General features: G+C 52.4%; 5 protein-coding genes across 5 annotated transcripts; 2 read left to right on the forward strand and 3 right to left on the reverse strand.

Annotated features, from left to right (window-relative positions):
* Window positions 1-288: 288 nt before the first annotated feature.
* Window positions 289-2,293, reverse strand: J4E83_009635 (uncharacterized protein; the record flags this gene model as incomplete). The annotated part of the gene is made up of 4 exons (XM_049336520.1): window positions 289-841; window positions 889-1,808; window positions 1,861-1,995; window positions 2,045-2,293. 4 exons carry the CDS (start codon window positions 2,291-2,293, stop codon window positions 289-291), a joined length of 1,857 nt encoding a protein of 618 aa, XP_049184301.1.
* Window positions 2,294-3,067: 774 nt separating this feature from the next.
* Window positions 3,068-7,775, reverse strand: J4E83_009636 (uncharacterized protein; the record flags this gene model as incomplete). Its single annotated transcript, XM_049336521.1, has 4 exons — window positions 3,068-3,441; window positions 3,491-7,373; window positions 7,500-7,628; window positions 7,704-7,775. The coding sequence occupies 4 exons, from the start codon at window positions 7,773-7,775 to the stop codon at window positions 3,068-3,070; spliced, it is 4,458 nt and encodes a 1,485-aa protein (XP_049184302.1).
* Window positions 7,776-8,723: 948 nt separating this feature from the next.
* J4E83_009637 (uncharacterized protein) lies at window positions 8,724-9,332 on the forward strand (the record flags this gene model as incomplete). Its single annotated transcript, XM_049336522.1, has 1 exon — window positions 8,724-9,332. One exon carries the CDS (start codon window positions 8,724-8,726, stop codon window positions 9,330-9,332), a length of 609 nt encoding a protein of 202 aa, XP_049184303.1.
* A 1,508-nt stretch (window positions 9,333-10,840) lies between these two features.
* Window positions 10,841-12,529, forward strand: J4E83_009638 (uncharacterized protein; the record flags this gene model as incomplete). The annotated part of the gene is made up of 3 exons (XM_049336523.1): window positions 10,841-11,089; window positions 11,139-11,250; window positions 11,304-12,529. 3 exons carry the CDS (start codon window positions 10,841-10,843, stop codon window positions 12,527-12,529), a joined length of 1,587 nt encoding a protein of 528 aa, XP_049184304.1.
* A 2,073-nt stretch (window positions 12,530-14,602) lies between these two features.
* J4E83_009639 (uncharacterized protein) lies at window positions 14,603-15,550 on the reverse strand (the record flags this gene model as incomplete). The annotated part of the gene is made up of 1 exon (XM_049336524.1): window positions 14,603-15,550. The coding sequence occupies one exon, from the start codon at window positions 15,548-15,550 to the stop codon at window positions 14,603-14,605; it is 948 nt and encodes a 315-aa protein (XP_049184305.1).
* Window positions 15,551-17,718: the final 2,168 nt, after the last annotated feature.

A 17,718-nucleotide genomic window follows, 5' to 3' on the forward strand; every position in this document is an offset into this window, starting at 1 on the left:
CGATGCAGTAGGTCCACGCGACAGGACGCTGGATGGGCAAGTACGGCGGTCGCATGCTGGGTCGGACAAGAAGGTCCGACTGTGCGGGCTGCGAACTCCGAGATCGCGATCTCTAGACTTAGGCACTACATGGGGTCGCAGCTGAGCAGACTGACCATTGCTATCTATGCTGCCCGCAGACTTTCTACTGACGAGCAGCCCCAAAGCAAAGCATGTAAATTCGAACTCGTCCGCGAACAATTTACTGGTTGTCTTGAATGCGCAGGCGAGTTAAGTATGTACGCGACCTTACAAACCAGAGAGTATATCCTCGGTAGCCTTCTCGCTAATCATCATAGTAGGCAATATAGGAAACCCCCCAGGCACCTTCGGAAAGGCGCTCGCATCCACGACTCGTAGACCCATCGTTCCTCTCACTCGAAACTTACTATCTAGTACCGCGAACTTGTCTCCATCGGCACCGATTCTACAGCTGCTACTCGCGTGATGACTATACGCCTGCTCCTTGATGAATGTCTTTTGGCTCTCAACAGTACAATTCTGCTTCCCAATGGTACCCTTGCAGGGGTGGAGCTCTTCGAAGGGTGCCAGCGAATCAGGTGCAGACGGGTCCACTTTTGACAGCCAGGAACGTACCCACTCGACACCTTCGTAGATGGCTTGGAGATCTTCCTCTGCACCGTCTTTGAAGAAGTTGAGGTTGATGGCTGGCATGTCGCGCGGATTAGCGGATCGAAGTTCGACCGTGCCAGCTTGCGAACGCGGATTCATGTGGACCATTGCGCATTCGTATTGTGACGGGCCATAGGTCTCATTGAAGTACGGGGGTCGATTGGGAAAGCTATCGATATCATTAGTGCATCCTCAGAGAAGGATGTGGATGCTTACCCTGGCCAGAAACCCTCGAATGCGAATGACCCACACCACATGTAAATGTCGCGAATGCCCAGTTGCGAAGTTGACGTCTTCCAGAAATTGGGGAAGATCTCCGACATACCAGTAACGGCACGCTTACCGAGTGACAAGATACCAGCCTCATAGTTGTCGGCCATCTGCCTACCCACACCCGGCAGCTCTACCACGGGCGAGATATTGAACTTCGTGAGTTGATCGAGCGGGCCAATCCCAGAAAGCATAAGCAGTTGCGGTGAATTGAATGCGCCACCAGAAACAATGACCTCTTTGGACGCGAAGACTTTCCCAGCGACGCCTTTGGAATCGGCATTGGAACGAGGATCAGCACTGTACAAGCTCTTACCTTGCAGGTACTCGATACCGACTGCTCTGGGTGGTCCCGGAGAGACCTTGTCGAAAATTATCTTCGTGGCAAGTGTATCCAGTGAGATAGTCAGCGGATATTTGCCAGAAGCAGCAGTGTCTCTGGCGTAGTACCCCGGAGACGACCGACGTCCATTGGGGTTGATGTGGCTGACACCGCCGAAAGGTCCAACGAGCTGGTCGCGATCTGGCTGCGCACCATTCATATCTCGCTGGAGCAACGTCGAAGCGGAAGAGGACGGGTAGCCGGCGGCCTCTGCAGCGAGTTCACTGAGCTGTTTGGCATCCGCACTGGTAGTGTAGCCTGGGTCTAGCATGGTCATGTCGAGCCAGCCGTCGTGACCATGCTCGTATGTGCTGTTGTAGTGCACCTTCTCGAGTTTGATAAGATACTTCCTCATATTCTCATGCGACCATGAATCGTCTCCGGTCATTTGCGCGATCTCGTCCCAGTCTGCATCGTTGGGGTTCATGGTCAAGCAGCCGTTGTGCATCGCACAACCACCCAAAGTGCCCGCGCGCGGATAGTACTCGAATTATAATCAGTACCTGCTCTGGTATATTGAATGGGCCCATGCTTACGATTCCAAGAGCTTCGGAGCCCTGAGGCGGCTCGATGCCGACGTAAAACCCTCCATCAGGCTTACGCCACGTTCGATGCAGATACCTCGCTTCCCTGGCCTCGTCATCGGAATGCTTCACGAAGAAGTCCCAGCGCTATGCATGCTCTTAGTCGTGTATCTTTCACGATGTCGTCTCGACTTACTGTAGCGGGATCGTTGCCAGCTAGGTTGAAGTTCAGCCAATTCGAAACATTAAGGTTCTCCGTCTGGTCATCTCCGGCTTCAAGAAGTAACACGGAGTGGCCGGCTCTAGCGAGATTGGATGCAAGCGGTCCGCCGCCAGGTCCAGAGCCTACGACGATGTACTCATAGGTCTTGTTGTCGATTGACGTTGCGGCCGCCGCTGTCGCACAAAGAGCTATAGCCGCGATGATTGAGCGAAGGGAAGCCATGATGGACGATGCGAAAGTGGGATTGAGCCAAAAGGTATTCAGTTCGTGACAATGGCTAAATCCAAGCTCAAGTATTATCTCTCTTCCTATTCACGTTGACCGATGGTTGTTGACATGCCAATATCGCCGGATATGCAGGCACAGAGCGCAATCAATGCAAGGCGATCAGCTCACCCGGGTCGATGAAGGCCTACGAAGAGTCTGCCTCCTCTTTCGAACAAGGTCGTGCACAAAGATTCGTTCGCGTAACATATGGTGCATATATTCCCTAGCTTCCGCTGTCCTAGCGACAGTGGCTGAGCGAGAAGATCAATGCTGATTCGCACGGTTATAACGCTGCATATCGTGCTGCATACCCAATAAAGCGACGAGATTGGATTGCTAAAGTGTCAGCTTTCAACTTCATGCGATGACCAACATAGAAGCTTGAACGATGAGCCAGTATATGCGGAGTTGGAAAGAGAATGGAAGCCGGTGGCTGGGTGCTATGTCGGCTACGCAAGTGGAACATGAGCACCCACCATGCGTTCCTTGAGCTTTCTTCCTCAACATCACTTTCGCACTGGTACGTCCTGTCTTGCCAATATGTTCACGTGTGTTCTAGATACTCACTACATGCCACGGCCATCAACACACATGAATGAACGACGAAACAGCTTCATCCTTGGGTTCACAGTTACACAGTATCAATTCTCAGCTACAATTTGCGTTTCAACAATCTTCAATCTCCCTTTCTTCTCAGGATCTCCACTACTCCTCTCATGTCTCCTTCACCTAAAACCTAACACCCACGATCTCGTCACGATAATCCTCCCTAGTCATGCTTGCGTGCTCCTCGAGATGCTTCTGCGCTTCTTCTTTGAACTGAATCTCATCCCAATGGTAGTCGAGCGTGACGACGGCATTGATAGGATCGCTGAACTCAGGCACGAGCAGTAGTGAGTAGATGGTATCGATAACATCCTTGGTAGAAGTATCCAGCGTCCAATTGCGGTCCAAGATCGAATGACAGATGCGTCCATGACGGTTGATGTTTGGGTGGTAGATGGGTGTGATGAAGCGTGCTTCTGGCGGCGACCTCGGATAGTTGTTGCCCATCTCCAGGTAGAGAAGAAAAGTTCCACCAGCATAGGTACTATCAGGTGGCCCTATTGATAATTAGCATCTTCTCGAACAGGACGCCAGCGCGTGCCTTACCTTGCATAGCAATCTTCCAGAGCCCCATGTTCGACTCGCACACGTAGACGTCGTAGTGCGGGTGCGGCTTTGCGCCTGAGTTGCGAATTTCGTTGTGAATCCTGCTCAGGCGCACATTGTTGTCGGTACGAGTGACTGAAGCGCTCCTGCTGAAGTGGCCAAGCTCGACAAAAGATTCAGTGAGCTGCGGGTGTTGCTTACGGTCTGGAAATTCGTCGCGACTAACCTTTTCGACTTTACCCATGTCTTGGGCAAGACGGAATTGGTAAGTGCTTGGGTTCGCCATAAACGAAGTATGACGCACAGACCTCGCCGGCGACTTGTCTGGACGCTCCAAGAGGGAAAGGACAGGCTCCATTTCACAGATCGCCACAGCGTCTTCAAGACTCTCTGGTTGGAACGCGTAGCCGCCGGTCAAGTAGGATATTGTCTTGAGATCAGTGTGATCGGCATCGGTGCCCAAGCAGAAAGAGTCCACGACGATACCTTTTCGGAAAAGGCCCGAAGGCAGTTCATGAGCCCGGTTGTTGGATTTGTTGTCTTCGCCATCAGAGATGACAACGATTCTCAATCTCGCATTCGGGTACTGTTTCGCGTACTCTTGGAGTTGATCTTGCGCAAGTAAAATACTGTCCCAGACGGCCGTATCACCAGTAGCCCGCATGTCGTTGAGCTTATGACGGAAACTCTCAACAGAATGGGTGATAGGTTGTAGCAAAGAAGGCGTGGTGCTGAAAGTGACCAGGCCGATGCGTGTCTGGTAGTTGTATGCAAGTAGTCGATTGATGTAGGCATCGAACATCTGTTTCAGAACATCAAGACGGCTGAGCCTAACGCGCTTGCTGGGCGCGCTTGAAGCATCCTTCAGGCATAGTTTGAACACATGCGGACGTTCTAATTCGTTTCTATCACGAGTGTCTTCTTGTGGGGATAGTGACAAGCAGCTCTCGTGAGACACTCTACCTCTCGAGTCTCGGGTATTGAAATACGATGAAATCGGTGTCCAATGTTCGTGAACAGGGATACCGTTGTACCAACAATCACCAGCTTCCTGCATTCTGGTCCAGAAGACAAAAGGCTCTTCAACGAGAGATGTCGACCGCTCCGTGAACCTCTGGCGATAATATCGGAATACCGTTGATGCTAGAGATTGCGTAGTCATTTTTGGCACCCAATAAGATACTACAGGGCTTTCATGAAGACCACCGCGGTAGATCTTGACAAGGCACAGTTCCTCCACGTCTCTTTCCTTGGTCGAAGACATCGGGGCTGTTGGCGTAACGAAGACCTCATGCGCAGTGTCGATCATAGCCGCGACGGGTTCTTCGGTGGTCGGAACTTGAGCATTTTGATGTCGTAGCTCGTAGCTTGCATATCGGCCTTTGGTTAGCCGGAATGCAATTTCCCACAATTCTACAGATTTCAGATCGCGTGGTACATCCATCGAGCGTGTCTCCAAAGGTGATCTGAGAGTAACGCGAAGTGTCTGCGATGGGGCACTTGCTCTCGCGCCATGTATAGCGTACTTAGACAGAATATCTGAGCCATTTAGATACGCGACGATTCGTTCCTGTAGTTCCACGTTGGGTCGCAGGTCGTTGCTGGGAAGAACCAGGTTGGTGAATGGCGAACGCTCATTAGTACGAAGCCATCGTTCGATTTCTCCGCGCTCGTAAGTGAAGTTGTCCACGGTAGTCACGGGATCCTGCATTATATCGTTGCTAATCGGGCAGCAATACTCTCGCGGTATCTCAAACTTGGGACAAGTCGTAACTTTCCTAGGGAGATCTTGGTAGATCTTTGGAACTTCCTCGCCTGGCTTCCACAACAACGGATCCGATACAGATGCATTACCCACACAAGTCATCAGCCAGGCACAAAGTAGGCTTCTGTACTTCTTCAGACGGAGAGACCGGTTATTGAGAACGTTTATGTCGCGATCAATCAATGTTGACTGGCTGCGGAAGGAAGATCGGCTGGCTTGTTCTCTAAGCTTCTCCAAATTTTCCCGTTCAGCATGGATTTGTTGATCGTGGAGTTGCGTAAGGACGTCCAGCACCTTCTCGGCGTTCTGACGGCGATGGTAATCGTCTGTACCCGTGCCAATGATGGCAAGGAAGTCATCGTACGACTCGTGGGACCTCAGATACTCTTTCAGTTCATCGGGACCGGCCAGAAAGAAAGCAGGGTTCTCCGGAAGCAGAGTTTGAGCCGCGTGCTCAGCAGACTGTATCTGTCGCTGGGTCTCCTCGTCGGCGTCTTCACTGCGTTGTATGTCGATGAAGCCACAACGGTCATTCATACTGTAGCTGAGGTCCACGCATATCATCGTCAGCTCTTCCGGGTCCGTCAGCTTGCGATGGTGATCGCCGTACGCCTCAAAGACGAGTGTTCCATCAGCCTTACGTTGGGCAAGGATTGGCTCTAACAACCGAGTGATGATCGAAACATCCACTACCTCTTCTTCGTGTGCGCTTGATGGCCGGGCGATGAGCATGTCTTTACCAGCCTCTGCGCAGCCCGCACGACCCAAATATGCAGCAAGGAAGCCATCTCTATCCAGGGTCAAGACAGGAGCCGAAACGGAAGCTAGACTTGCCGGGGGTGCGACGCTCAGTCCGTTGCGACTACAGAGATTGGCCAGATATGTGAGATCTGTCCACTCTGCAGGTGAGATGACTTTACCGATGTCGCCGCCGTCCATATAGCGAGTGTTGGTCCTGATGGCATCGAGGTTGAACACTAAGACTTGTACCCTGGTACCGCCTGACAGTTTAGCAATCCGGTCCCAAACCGGATCGGGTGCCAGTACCTTCTTTGAGGCGTTCTCATTCGTCCATCTAAGAAGTCCTTGTTCCTTGAATGCTTCGTAGAAACCAGCACTGGCGAGACCGTTGGTAGTCTGCACAGCCTCCGATAAGACGGGTTGCGAGGTAATGAAGTTTCGCAGGTCGTAAACTTTCATGCCAACGTAAGGTAGCCTAGAATCTTGCTTGGTGATCTTCAGCTGTTTCGCTTTCTCCAGTATGAGACCGAACAAAAGACGAGATCCTTCGAAGAATCGCTTGGTGTCAGAACGGACCGTTAGCAGTGGGACGACCTTCTTCAGGATCTCGTATAGGCACTGTGTCAACGCGGCACGTTCTGGAAATTTGGGGGTCTCGCCGCGCGTTAGGATGCGTACAGCTCGAACAGCAGGAGGAAACTGTGTCAGGAGGTGGACTACCCTCAGAACTGCATCCTCTCTTCTCAACTCCATGCCTCCAACGAGTTCGGTGAATATACGCAATGTCGACAGAAGACTGGCAAGTCCGCGCTCGGTCAGACCGATGCGGTGTTTCCAGGCCTCTGACTTCTTGAAGATAGCGGCCTTACCTCGACCGAGGCTCTCATTCCGACCCAGCGTCCATCGCTGCACGGCGTAAATATTGAGCACACCGTTGATAGCGCAATCTTCCAGTCCAGCGGCTTCGATGGTGAGTTCAGCGTTATGTGCGGTGATGTTTATAGGGCATTCGGATGTGTGCACGTCGAGAACTAGGGTTCGTTGAGTAACCTCGTCTTCAGCGTGTTCAAGGGTACTGCGCGAACGGCATCGCCACGAGCAGATAGCCATCACTGGAGCTTTGAGATAGTTTTTATCCCCGTCAGATTGATCGCTCGCGTCCACGATGCCACCGACAGTGTTGATGACCTTTCCGGTGAGATCTTGGTGCAGGGTGTCTATCATGTACGAGTTCGTCGCTTGCTGAATGGTGCTGAGTTTCATATCCTTTACTGGGATAGCGACGACGATGTTGTTGGAATGGACTACGATGGCTGTACGAAGAGCATCGTAATCCCCAGTTCCGTTGACGTTGGGGACAGCGCTTTCGTCGATCGACTGAGCGAGTCTACAATTACACTCCAGAGCTGGGCAACCAGTGTGCTTTGTCGAGAGCCCCAGATGTTCTCGAACGATACCCTTCAATCGCAACAAAGTGCAGGTGGTCGATACATGCGTGGGTACCATGGGAATCTCTTCGAAATTGGAATGAGCCAACTCTGGGGTGATGACGCGAACGCGTATTGTCCTGTCTTTTTCGCCAGACGTGGCCAGCTCCGATGGAAGCGATGAAGCGGGCTTCTTATCGTGAGTCTAGAGTGAGTTAGCGTCTTCCGCATATTTAGAGTTCCTGGCAATTGAAACAAAATGAACTTGCCGTCGACTTACATCGATGATTGCGTATACAATCTCTTCGGGGTTGGGTAAGACGTCAGACAAAAGGTCTTCGATATCCAGCATTGGCCCATCTTCTCCTTTGAGATGCAGAGTAATTCGGGGCTCTTTCGTGTCGGTGATTCCCAATTTGTCCGCTAAGGTTGGTAACCGTGATCTGATGCCATCGTGTAAGGCTGAGCAGAGCTGAGATGGGGAAAGTACAACGAGTAAGCTCGCTCTACGCCCTCCAGCTGCGACGTTGACCGTGTATCTTGCCATGCTACGCGTGCGCAGGTAGTTGAGATTGCTGATGTTGAGCCTGTGGTAAGGTGGAGGAAGAAGTTGGTAGGCCAGACGTGGATTAGTTATAATAAGTCAGTATGCTCATGCGCGCTTGTAGCAAGCCACTGGAAGATGAAAGACAGTGGCTACGAAAGAGACAGTGTTTGTTCAAAGTCATGTCTCGAATACACAAACGGATCGATAGACATGGAACCCCGGTGAGTTGTCTTGGAGGATGGTAGCAGACCGTAAGGTACAAGCACGGCCGGTGCGAAAGCGCAGGTATAAACGAGATGCATCGACAAATTGAGTTGATCCAGGCATATGCGACAGAAGCGGTTCTAGTCAGATTGTCAAGTTTGCAGCATCAGTAAGACAGACAAGGCCCACGTTTTCATGGTGTTGATAGAAGAAGAAGAATGCGGTGCATTGTGCTCGTGGAGCCACGCAGCCTTGCGCTGACGTCGTGGCATCATGGATTTGCGCAGGATATTGATAAGGCCTCAGAATGATGGAGATGCGAGTGATGGTTGGCAGTCGGGTGTGATGAGAAAGTGAGGTTGGGTGAAAGCGACAAGACACGTGTTAGCGCGCATTCCGGCTTATCGATAACACCGCCGGGGAATTATCCAACTGTCCTCATGGCCCACCACCAAACCACGACTTGCGCCAACCTGTCCTCTACCCACGCACATATCGCTACGGCCCCATAAACGTCCCACTCCAACACAAATCAAGCACACATCAATCATGGAGTCACCAGACACGTTCACGCTTCTCCCTCTCGAGATGGACCCGCAAACCAGCACCATCACCGCATCCCAAAGCACCAGCAACGCCCTCCAGACCGAGCTCGACGCCCTGAACAACCTCCACAGAAACCTCCTGCACGTCGAGACTCCCACAGGCACACCACCGCCACCTGTCCCCGTCAACCCCAAGCGTTCCGCCCAGATCAACAAGCTGCGCGAGTCGGGCAACGCCGAGTTCAGGAAAGGAAAGCCCGAAGAGGCGGGCAAGCTCTACACCCTCGCAATTGACATGGCGCTCGCACGCCCAGCATGGGAGCCTTCAGGTCTCGTCAGAGAAGAAGTCTCTGGACTGCTCAGCAACCGCGCACAAGCAAACATGGCACTCAAGAACTGGGCAGAGGGCGCAGTGGACGCTGAAGCTAGCGTAGAGATGAAGAAGGTGGGCAACGCCAAGGGCTGGTGGAGGCGGGGCAAGTGCCTGCTCGAGATGGGCAGACTGGACGAGGCAGAGCAGTGGGTCAAGCAAGGATTGGAATTCGAGGCAACAGAGCAAGATCTCGTCAACTTGAGGGACGAGATCGAGAGGAAGCTGCGGGGCGAGGTTTAGGTTGTTCTCGCCAGCGATCCGTTTGAGCACATGACATATGGAGGACTTCCGCCTCGTCACTTGTAGGATTTGGACTAGACGGGGGCGCAAGCTGGGGCAGAGGTATACAGTGGTACTATGCTAGTGGTATTGCTAGTTGGTCTCTATGATACGAGCATGAGCAGTGGGAGGATGGGCATTGGCAAGGCGTTTGGCGCTGGAAGGCGTATACCACACTCGAGCCTATCAGGCTTTGAGGCATTCATAGCGAATCCATTGGACTGAATTTCCAATAATCAGGTTTCTCTCTTTCGTGCGCGTGATATCCAGTGTACCGAGCCCAACGAGGTTGCCATGTTCCATGGTACGCCTGCCAAGCTTTTCGTAAAGTGATCCGACAATGAGTCGCGCTCACACCTTCCGACTACCATCACACCAGAGAGTGACTGAACAACATTGCGCCTCACCATGAACGACGACTGACCTCGTCAAGAGCGCGCAATCAGCACAGTCCCCTCTCACCGGCTCAGACACAGCAGACAAGCTCCATCCCACGCTTCTCCTCATCGTCACGAGCCTAGATCAGAAACACCTCACTCATTCCATGCACCAAATACACATACCCTCATTAGCATTTCTGCACACCCACAGTGCAGACTTACTTGTCCGAAGGAGTCAAACGGGCCGTTGTAGAACGCAAATCTACCTGGTCGCACAGGGCCAGCAACTTTTTAGGAGGGATCAGGGGGCATTTCACCGCAACGGACGTAGGGTATGCTGTTTTGGTGTATGGATGTGAGTGAGGGCGACGCCGAATTGTTCCCAGGCTCCTGCGCTGCTGCCGCATGTAGGGTTTGAGGTTGTTCGTGCTCGGACATGATTGGAATTTTGGGTAGGAACAGCTTTCTAGAAGCTAAATGGACTTCATGCAGAAGAATGATAAGCGTTCTCCCGGTGACCCACGATGATTTGGTAGCGTTGGTTCTTCGGGGGCTGGATCTAATCTTCGGGCTGATAAGATGATCTGATAAAAGTTTCTGTTCTGCACTTTGCCTTCTTGGGCTTGGCGTGGTGAGCCGGTGGGCGTCGAACTTCCCGAATACAGAACTACGACCGCGACTCCTGGAAAGTTCAGACAAGAGTAACAGTCGAAAAAGACTTACGAGCAAAGCCCCTGCAGTTTAAACAACAATCAATAGCGCCCTCGTTGCACACATCAACAACACCACGACAAAATGGATACACAAATCCAACAATGCGACATCGCACCCACCACGGTAATCTCCCGGTGGTATCAGCCCTCCGGCGTATACGAAGACGCACAGTCTCACACAGTGGACCCAACCTACACCTCGATGCTACCAAGCCAAAACGGCCCGCAAAGGGACCCGTCTTTGCCCTGAAGCGGAGCCATGTCGAGATTTTCCTTTCCCGTTCGGCAGTACTAAAATGGGATCGCAGGCGCCGTCTTAACGCAGGGACAACGCTCTTTTTATCAGATCATCTTTCAACTGCGATAAGGAAGGGCGATGGCTGTACGACCCGATTCTGTGAGGTCGGTAGACAATGAGGGCCAGAGGCCGATTGAGTCTGAGAAGAAAGTTGGAGAGGTGGTTGCTTGCAGTGATGCGTCGTCTGAGGGGCGGGGTGGCAGCGATAAGAGCGAGGCGATTCCGCTGAAGATGAAGCTTATTGCTATTCTTCTGGTTACGGCAACGGGGTTTGGGTCGCACTGGAGTAGTGGTGTTACTGGTGCGATGAAGAGTACGGTCAAGAAGGTATGGATCACATGGTTGCTGCTATGGATACTTAGCTGACATTGAGAAGGAATTGCACATCAACAACGCGCAGTACTCCGTGCTGGAAGCCAGCGAGGATTTTATGAAGACCGCTCTGATACTCGTCAGCGGTCTTGTCACAGATAGGATTGGTGGTGCAAGTTCGTCTCCCTCACCTCTTACGTCACGTCGACACTGACAGAAAACCTTGTAGGTGCCATGCTCTGGGGCAACGCCATCTACAGCATCGGCGCCATTTTCATCGCAGCCGCCACGACCGTCCGCTCATACAAGTTCATGATCTTCGGATCCATCGTCCAGGCATTCGGCGACATAGCCACACAAGTCGCGCAGTACAAAGTCTTTAGCTCCTGGTTCGCACCCTCCAATGGTTTCGCATCCACCCTAGGCTTCGAGCTCGGCATCGGCAAGATCGGATCTTTCGTCGGCAAGGCTACGGCGAACGTTATTGCGAAGAACACTGGCGACTTCAGCTGGGTGTACTGGGTCGCGGTGTTCATGAACCTCTTCACCAATGTCACTACTCTGCTGTACTGGTTCTTCACGCGCTGGTGCGGGAAGAAGTATACCGGTACAGCTGACCCGGCGACCGGAGAACAGCTCACGGAGAACAACAAGAAGTTCGAGTTCGGAAAGGTTTTGCGACTTCCATGGACTTTCTGGAGTATCGTCGCTTTCTCTCTCTTCCAGACTAGTACCGCCTCTGTCTTCGCTCAGAACGCGACCGAGTTCGCCGAGCAGCGCTTCGATATGGATGCCGTCAAAGCTGGATGGTACTCTTCCCTCGCGCAGTACCTGGGCTTCTTTCTCGTTCCCATCATCGGCATCTTCGTAGACATCCTTGGCAATCGCATCACCCTGATGCTGGTTTGTGGCTTGGGCATGCTGCTATCCATGTGTCTAGCAACATGGGGCCCGACATACTCCGGCACCGCAGCTTCATTCGGCATCTACGGTGTCGCATCCATGTTTGGCCCGACGGTCATCATCGACTCGATTCGCACGTCGATGTGGTACCAAGAAGTCTTTGGCTCTGGCTATGCTGTCAAGATCGCCGTTAACAACGCCATGTCCATCATCATCCGGATTATCACGGGTGTCATCCAAGATCGCGACGAAAACTCATATGATAACGTCGTGATCGTATATGTTGTGCTCTCTGCTTGCTCGGTCGTGGTCGCCGCGAGTATGTTCGTTGGCTGCTTCTGGACGAGCGATCTCGGGCATCTCCAGTGGACTAGGCGCCAGCGCATCAGGAAGGGCGAGATTATCAATATGCGGAGGAAGGAGTTTGAGTGTGGTGCAGCTGGCGAGAGGAACAGGAAGATCAGCTTGTCGTTGTTTGTCGCGCTGTTGTTCTTGGTTGTCGGCTCGTGGGCGGCGTACTTCTGGGGTGTTGCGACAGGTAATAATGTCTGAGACTGGAAGGCCATTTAATAATATCACTCAGAAGCCAATTTTCCCAAGGTTATAGCCGTGCTGGTCGTATCTAGTGCAGCTCTCTTTCACTTGCAGCATTTCAATCCCAGCACAATGGCCTAGACATAAACGCAGGTAGTGTCCCCTACGTTGAAATAATCAAGTATCTGCCGAAGAGAGTACGTGTAACCGACTTCTCCAATCTTTGTGTCTTTTCCGTACTCTTTTACCATAGTATGCTGGCTTTGTGTTCTCGCCATGAAGAGATCCCGAGTTCTCCAAGCCGTATATTTCGTAGATAGTGTCACCAATTCGATACCACCAGCATTCTTCCGTTGGTAACCATGCATCCTGTTCAGGGTGCCATGAATCTCCTCTCGCTGAGGAGCTGTAGGGAAGCAATTCCCACTCCAGCACAACATTCTCATGCAGAGAACTGGGGCAAAAGCCCATATCTGAAACTCGGGCTAAGGTGTCGAAGCTAGGATCGTCTGCGTCGATGCTGGGATCCCAGTCTTCTAACACCGGACTATAAGAAAACGAAGTGTGACGCGGCTTGATCCACATATCGTGTAGGAGTGCGTTCAAGCTTTCAGAAATGATTTTCCAGTTTCTTCCCAAGTTCACCAATGCGTCTTGATAATCGGTGGGGGAACTAACCAATTCAAACACCGACTCTTTACTGAAGGCGATCATCAACCTGAGGAAGATATCCTTCAATGGCTTTGCATAGTCGATTTCCAGCCGCTCTTCTGCTTTTACAAGCCCCATCAAGCCATACACTTTATCGTGAGGATCCTGACAATGACTCTGGCTGAACCGAAGAATTGCGTGTGGTAGACTCACCAAGTCGTCAGAAAGTCTTCGTGCCAGATAACCTGCGGCTGTCGAACGGGTGCGACACTTGGAATGGCTCACTATGAAACTCAAAATGACCCAGTCTACCCAGACAGCACCGACCGAGGGGTGGCCGCATAGTACTCTCTTCCTTTTCGACAATATAACCTCCTGTACAATCCAAAGGCGACTGAAGTAATCATTTTCTGCAATAGATGCTCCAGCCTGTAATAAGTCCTCCATGGGGACCGACGAATGTCCCATTTTCTTGATGATGCACGGCGCATCTGGGTTGTTGTGAATGTTTCCAAGCCAGATGATGGTTTCGTAACATCCAGAATAAATTGATGCCATCATTCCGACCTGGTGATTTCGTTCAAGTATGCTGGACTGGTCGATACAGATCTGGTCTATCCACAGGTAATTGCTTCTGTATGGCTTCCACATCCAATCTCTCTCTGTAGTCACCATAAAGACTTGGAGGAACTGGAAGAGATTTTCTCTAATGCTGAGAGACTCGCCGTTGATCAGTATGTCGAACTGTGGCGACGGAGGACCCCACGTATACGAGAGAGCCACGAAAGGTGGTGCGCTGTCCAAATCAAAGACGGATATGTCGCAGTGTGGCTGATCCGATTGACCGGGACGCAATTTGATGAGGCGGATTTGCCGAGTGGAGGTGTCCAGAGCTTGATGCCGATACCTATTTGGCGACTCGATGTTGGGCACCGTGTGTTCCGCACCACCCGTGTGAACCTACTGGAATCAGCTTGACCATCAGTTCACATACCTAGGTAAGGTAAGAATGTCTTTGCGTACCGGCGCAGCCATAGTGATCGATTCAGAGATGACTGAGGCTACAATCTACGCTGATCATGCCTGTGTGATGATGAGGAGCAACATACGTGTCAACCTTGGAGAAGACGTGTTATTGATTGCGATGGCTTCCAACCATGAGGTACTTGATTTGGGGATTGAATGTCACGTACACAGGATGTTGATGGGTTTTGCTTTTGCAAGATTGTGGCGGAGCTCATCCGAGGGGCAGTGTAACGGTGGCTTAGGCAGCAAGGTTGGCCTTATTGGCTTGGCGAAGCCTGGCGCTCATGCACGGCTGCCTCAATTAGTGAAGCGAAAATGTTGAGACGATCCAAAGCGAAAGAATTGGCAGTGTACATTCAAACTACCATACCAGATAACCCTCGCAGCAACACTACTCGGTCTAACCCAGTGTCTTCAGCGCTTGAACAAACTCAACAACTTCCCCTTATCGTTCTCACTCTCAACAGCACCAGACCCCACCAAGATGCACCGCATAACAGCACCGTAAAGGATATCAATCATCTCATCCCTCGCAGCCACAATCTCGTCTCTCTTGGCCTTGTACTCACCATTCAACACCTCGATCTTTTTGTGCAAATTCCTGGCAAACTCGGAGTTCTCTCGGGCCAGCTTTGCGCTCTTCGCGGCATCTGTATACATGGCTACCTTCATTCCGTCGTACATGGCGGTCTCAGCTGCCTCCAGTTCTTTGACGAAGCGGTCGTAGTGGTTGACGACGTTGTTGTCGAAAACGTTGTGTCCCTCTTTCATGGTCTCGACTTCGTCAATGATCTTTTCGGCGGTTGCCATGCGGCGGGTTTGCTTTTCGTTCAGGGATTTGTAGCGCTCGGTGAGAAGGGCTCCGAGATGGGCGGCTTCTGATACGCCGAGGTCGCAGAGCTTGGTGAGCGTCTTGACGTCGATGAGATATTCCGTCAAGTTTCCGATACCGTAGCTTGGAGTGTAGTCATTGCTGTTGCTGTTGCCGTTGCTACTGCCGTTGCTACTGCCGTTGCTGTTGTCATTGCTGTTGTCATTGCTGTTGTCATTGCTGTTGTCATTGCTGTTGTCATTGCTGTTGTCATTGCTGTTGTCATTGCTGTTGTCATTGCTGTTGTTATTGCTGTTGTCATTGCTGTTGTTATTGCTGTTGCCGTGGCTTGCAGTGTAGACTTTGCTGTTGCAAATACCGTTGCCGTTGGTGTTGCCGTTGCTGGCGCCATTGCTGGTGTCGTTGGTCATGGGGGCCTTTCCTTTGCCTTTATGATTGGATGAGAAATTTGACGGGCCGGCGAAGGTTGGGGACGAGACGATTGGAGGTGAACGCGGTGTGGGCGCAACGGAACCGTTGGCTGAAGACATACTGGCGGTTTGACGAACAGATGAGCGAGATGTATACCTGATAAAACCGTAGACTGATTGCATAGTAAGATTTTGATAAAGAGGGGCTCGTTGACGATAGCTTTGTGTGGATGATGTTGGTGTGTAGAACGAAGGACGATGCTGTTGGTGGGTGAGTAGGCGTGCTTCACCTTGGTTCCTGCTCGCTGGTTCAACTGAGTTCCTCCGCTACTGCCTCACCACTTGGAGTCGCGAGCAATGTGGAAGCGACAAAGGGCGAAACGCATGCTTGCATCACCTCTTGATTCCCGAGGTCGGCCACGACCAAGGACTGCGCACACTAACAAGCTACCTGTGACAAAGGGAGAGGTGTTTGTGAGAGCCCAGTATTTTGTAGAGTGCTGCATATCCTGCGAAACATTGACCAGATCGGCAATGTTCTCGATTTACCATCATGGACCAACGAACGATGTGTGAAGGGAGAGTCTCGACATCAATACCAGCACATGAGACGCACTGTTCTCTTGGAAATGAGTAAGACATCGCAAGTGGCATAGCAATTCACCTGCCCTCCATGACAGTATCCGTGGAACAAGAATCGACTTCAAGAATTCCACCAAGGCCAGACTGTATGCCTCAGCCACTTCTCACGGACAGCCCTGCCTGGTGTCGTCGGACACATCGGTCTAGGCATGCACCCTGGTAGGCCGGAGTATCACGTAAGAAGCCGAGGCAGGCCCGGAGAGGCGGGGAGGAACGACTGGAGCCAGGGAGGTGGGCTGATTTCTCGGTCTGGAGCCCCCATCTGACGGTAAGCGGCGATGTTGGATCGGCGTCGATGCTCCGCGAAGGATGGAGCATTGATGTGCAGGCAGGTGAGCAGGTGTATGTCGAGGAGGAGTAATCAGGCGCGGGATGTAGGCAAATGTCTCACCGCTATGACTACGCTGTATGTCTGTACGGGTTCGCTGGGAACGGTCAGCAGTGACGTAGTGACGGCAAATGGCGAATTGCGGGGGTTCCAGGTCGCAGCGTGGTTGCACATGTACATCATCTGAGGTCGCATAAGACGTCGAGGCAGGTACAAAGTGCCGACAGGCGTGTGTAAAGCCGAGAGCGTGGACTGGGCTCCCTGGTGCAATTACGGGGTGTGAGGAGAGCAGACATGGTGATGGTTCGCGCGAGGAAAGCAGGCCGACGAGCGCCCATGACCAGTCATCAATACGAGATGGTCAGAGGATAGATTGCTGACGAAGAAGGCTGGGCTGGGAAGAGGGCGAGGAGTGGTCGAGGAAGTGGCGATGCGACGGTGGAAGGCGCGCCAGGCCGGATGAGGAACCATCAACAATCAACAGTAAGAGTGAGGGCAGCGGCAGGGAAGCCGCGTGGGGTGAGAGATCGGCATGCCGAAGCCAAGCCTACAGTAGTCGTGTTATGCTGGTCGTAGGCTAGGCTCACTGCAATCTAGCATGCTATGAGATATTTGACCCCAGAGCCTACTTTGACGTTGGATCGATACGTTGCATATTCTTACCTTGATGGAATCCGGAGTAGGCTGCATAACCTGTTCAGTCTTTTCTCTGTATGAGGCGGGCGGTCATGCTGGTGAGCGCTGAGCGGTTGTCTCGAATGTTCGGGCCGTTCAGTGCCGCCCCAGTCTTTATAACAGGTCCGGGTCAGTTTGGTCTCATTGGATACCGACTGGGCGGTTCGCAGGTTGCATCAAGTCGAGCGAGCGACTGGGCTGGGTCAGTCTGCTACAAGCGGCGCGCGCACAGCGACTGTTGAGCAGAAGCAAGAGTTAGCGCTCGCCATGGGGCATAGGCGACGGTTAACCGCTGGGTTGCGTGCAGTCTTGGGCCGTCGCACGCTGAAGCCCCTTCGCAGCGCATCGCCGTGGAGGGCCAGGCCTGACCTATTGGATGCAGTCGCGCTAGCCGGTGGGCTGGAAGAGGGAAGCATCTACCCAGCACTCTTGGCGGCTTTGGAGCCGCGAGCAAAACTTCGGTCCCTCCCTCGAGGTCCCGACCTTCTTTGTCTCCTGATGCACTAGCCCGTCTGCTGCGACACTGTCCTGTTGTTGTTGTTTTGCGCCTTTCCCTCACGACTAACGGCCGATTCCCCGACGCCCACGACGACACGGCCGACCGCAATTGCCTCGACTGCTGTGCCAGCCGGAGCTGCACACC

This window comes from Alternaria metachromatica (genome assembly GCF_023757995.1).
Source record: "Alternaria metachromatica strain BMP 0045 chromosome Unknown scaffold_35, whole genome shotgun sequence".
Lineage (NCBI taxonomy): Eukaryota > Fungi > Ascomycota > Dothideomycetes > Pleosporales > Pleosporaceae > Alternaria > Alternaria metachromatica.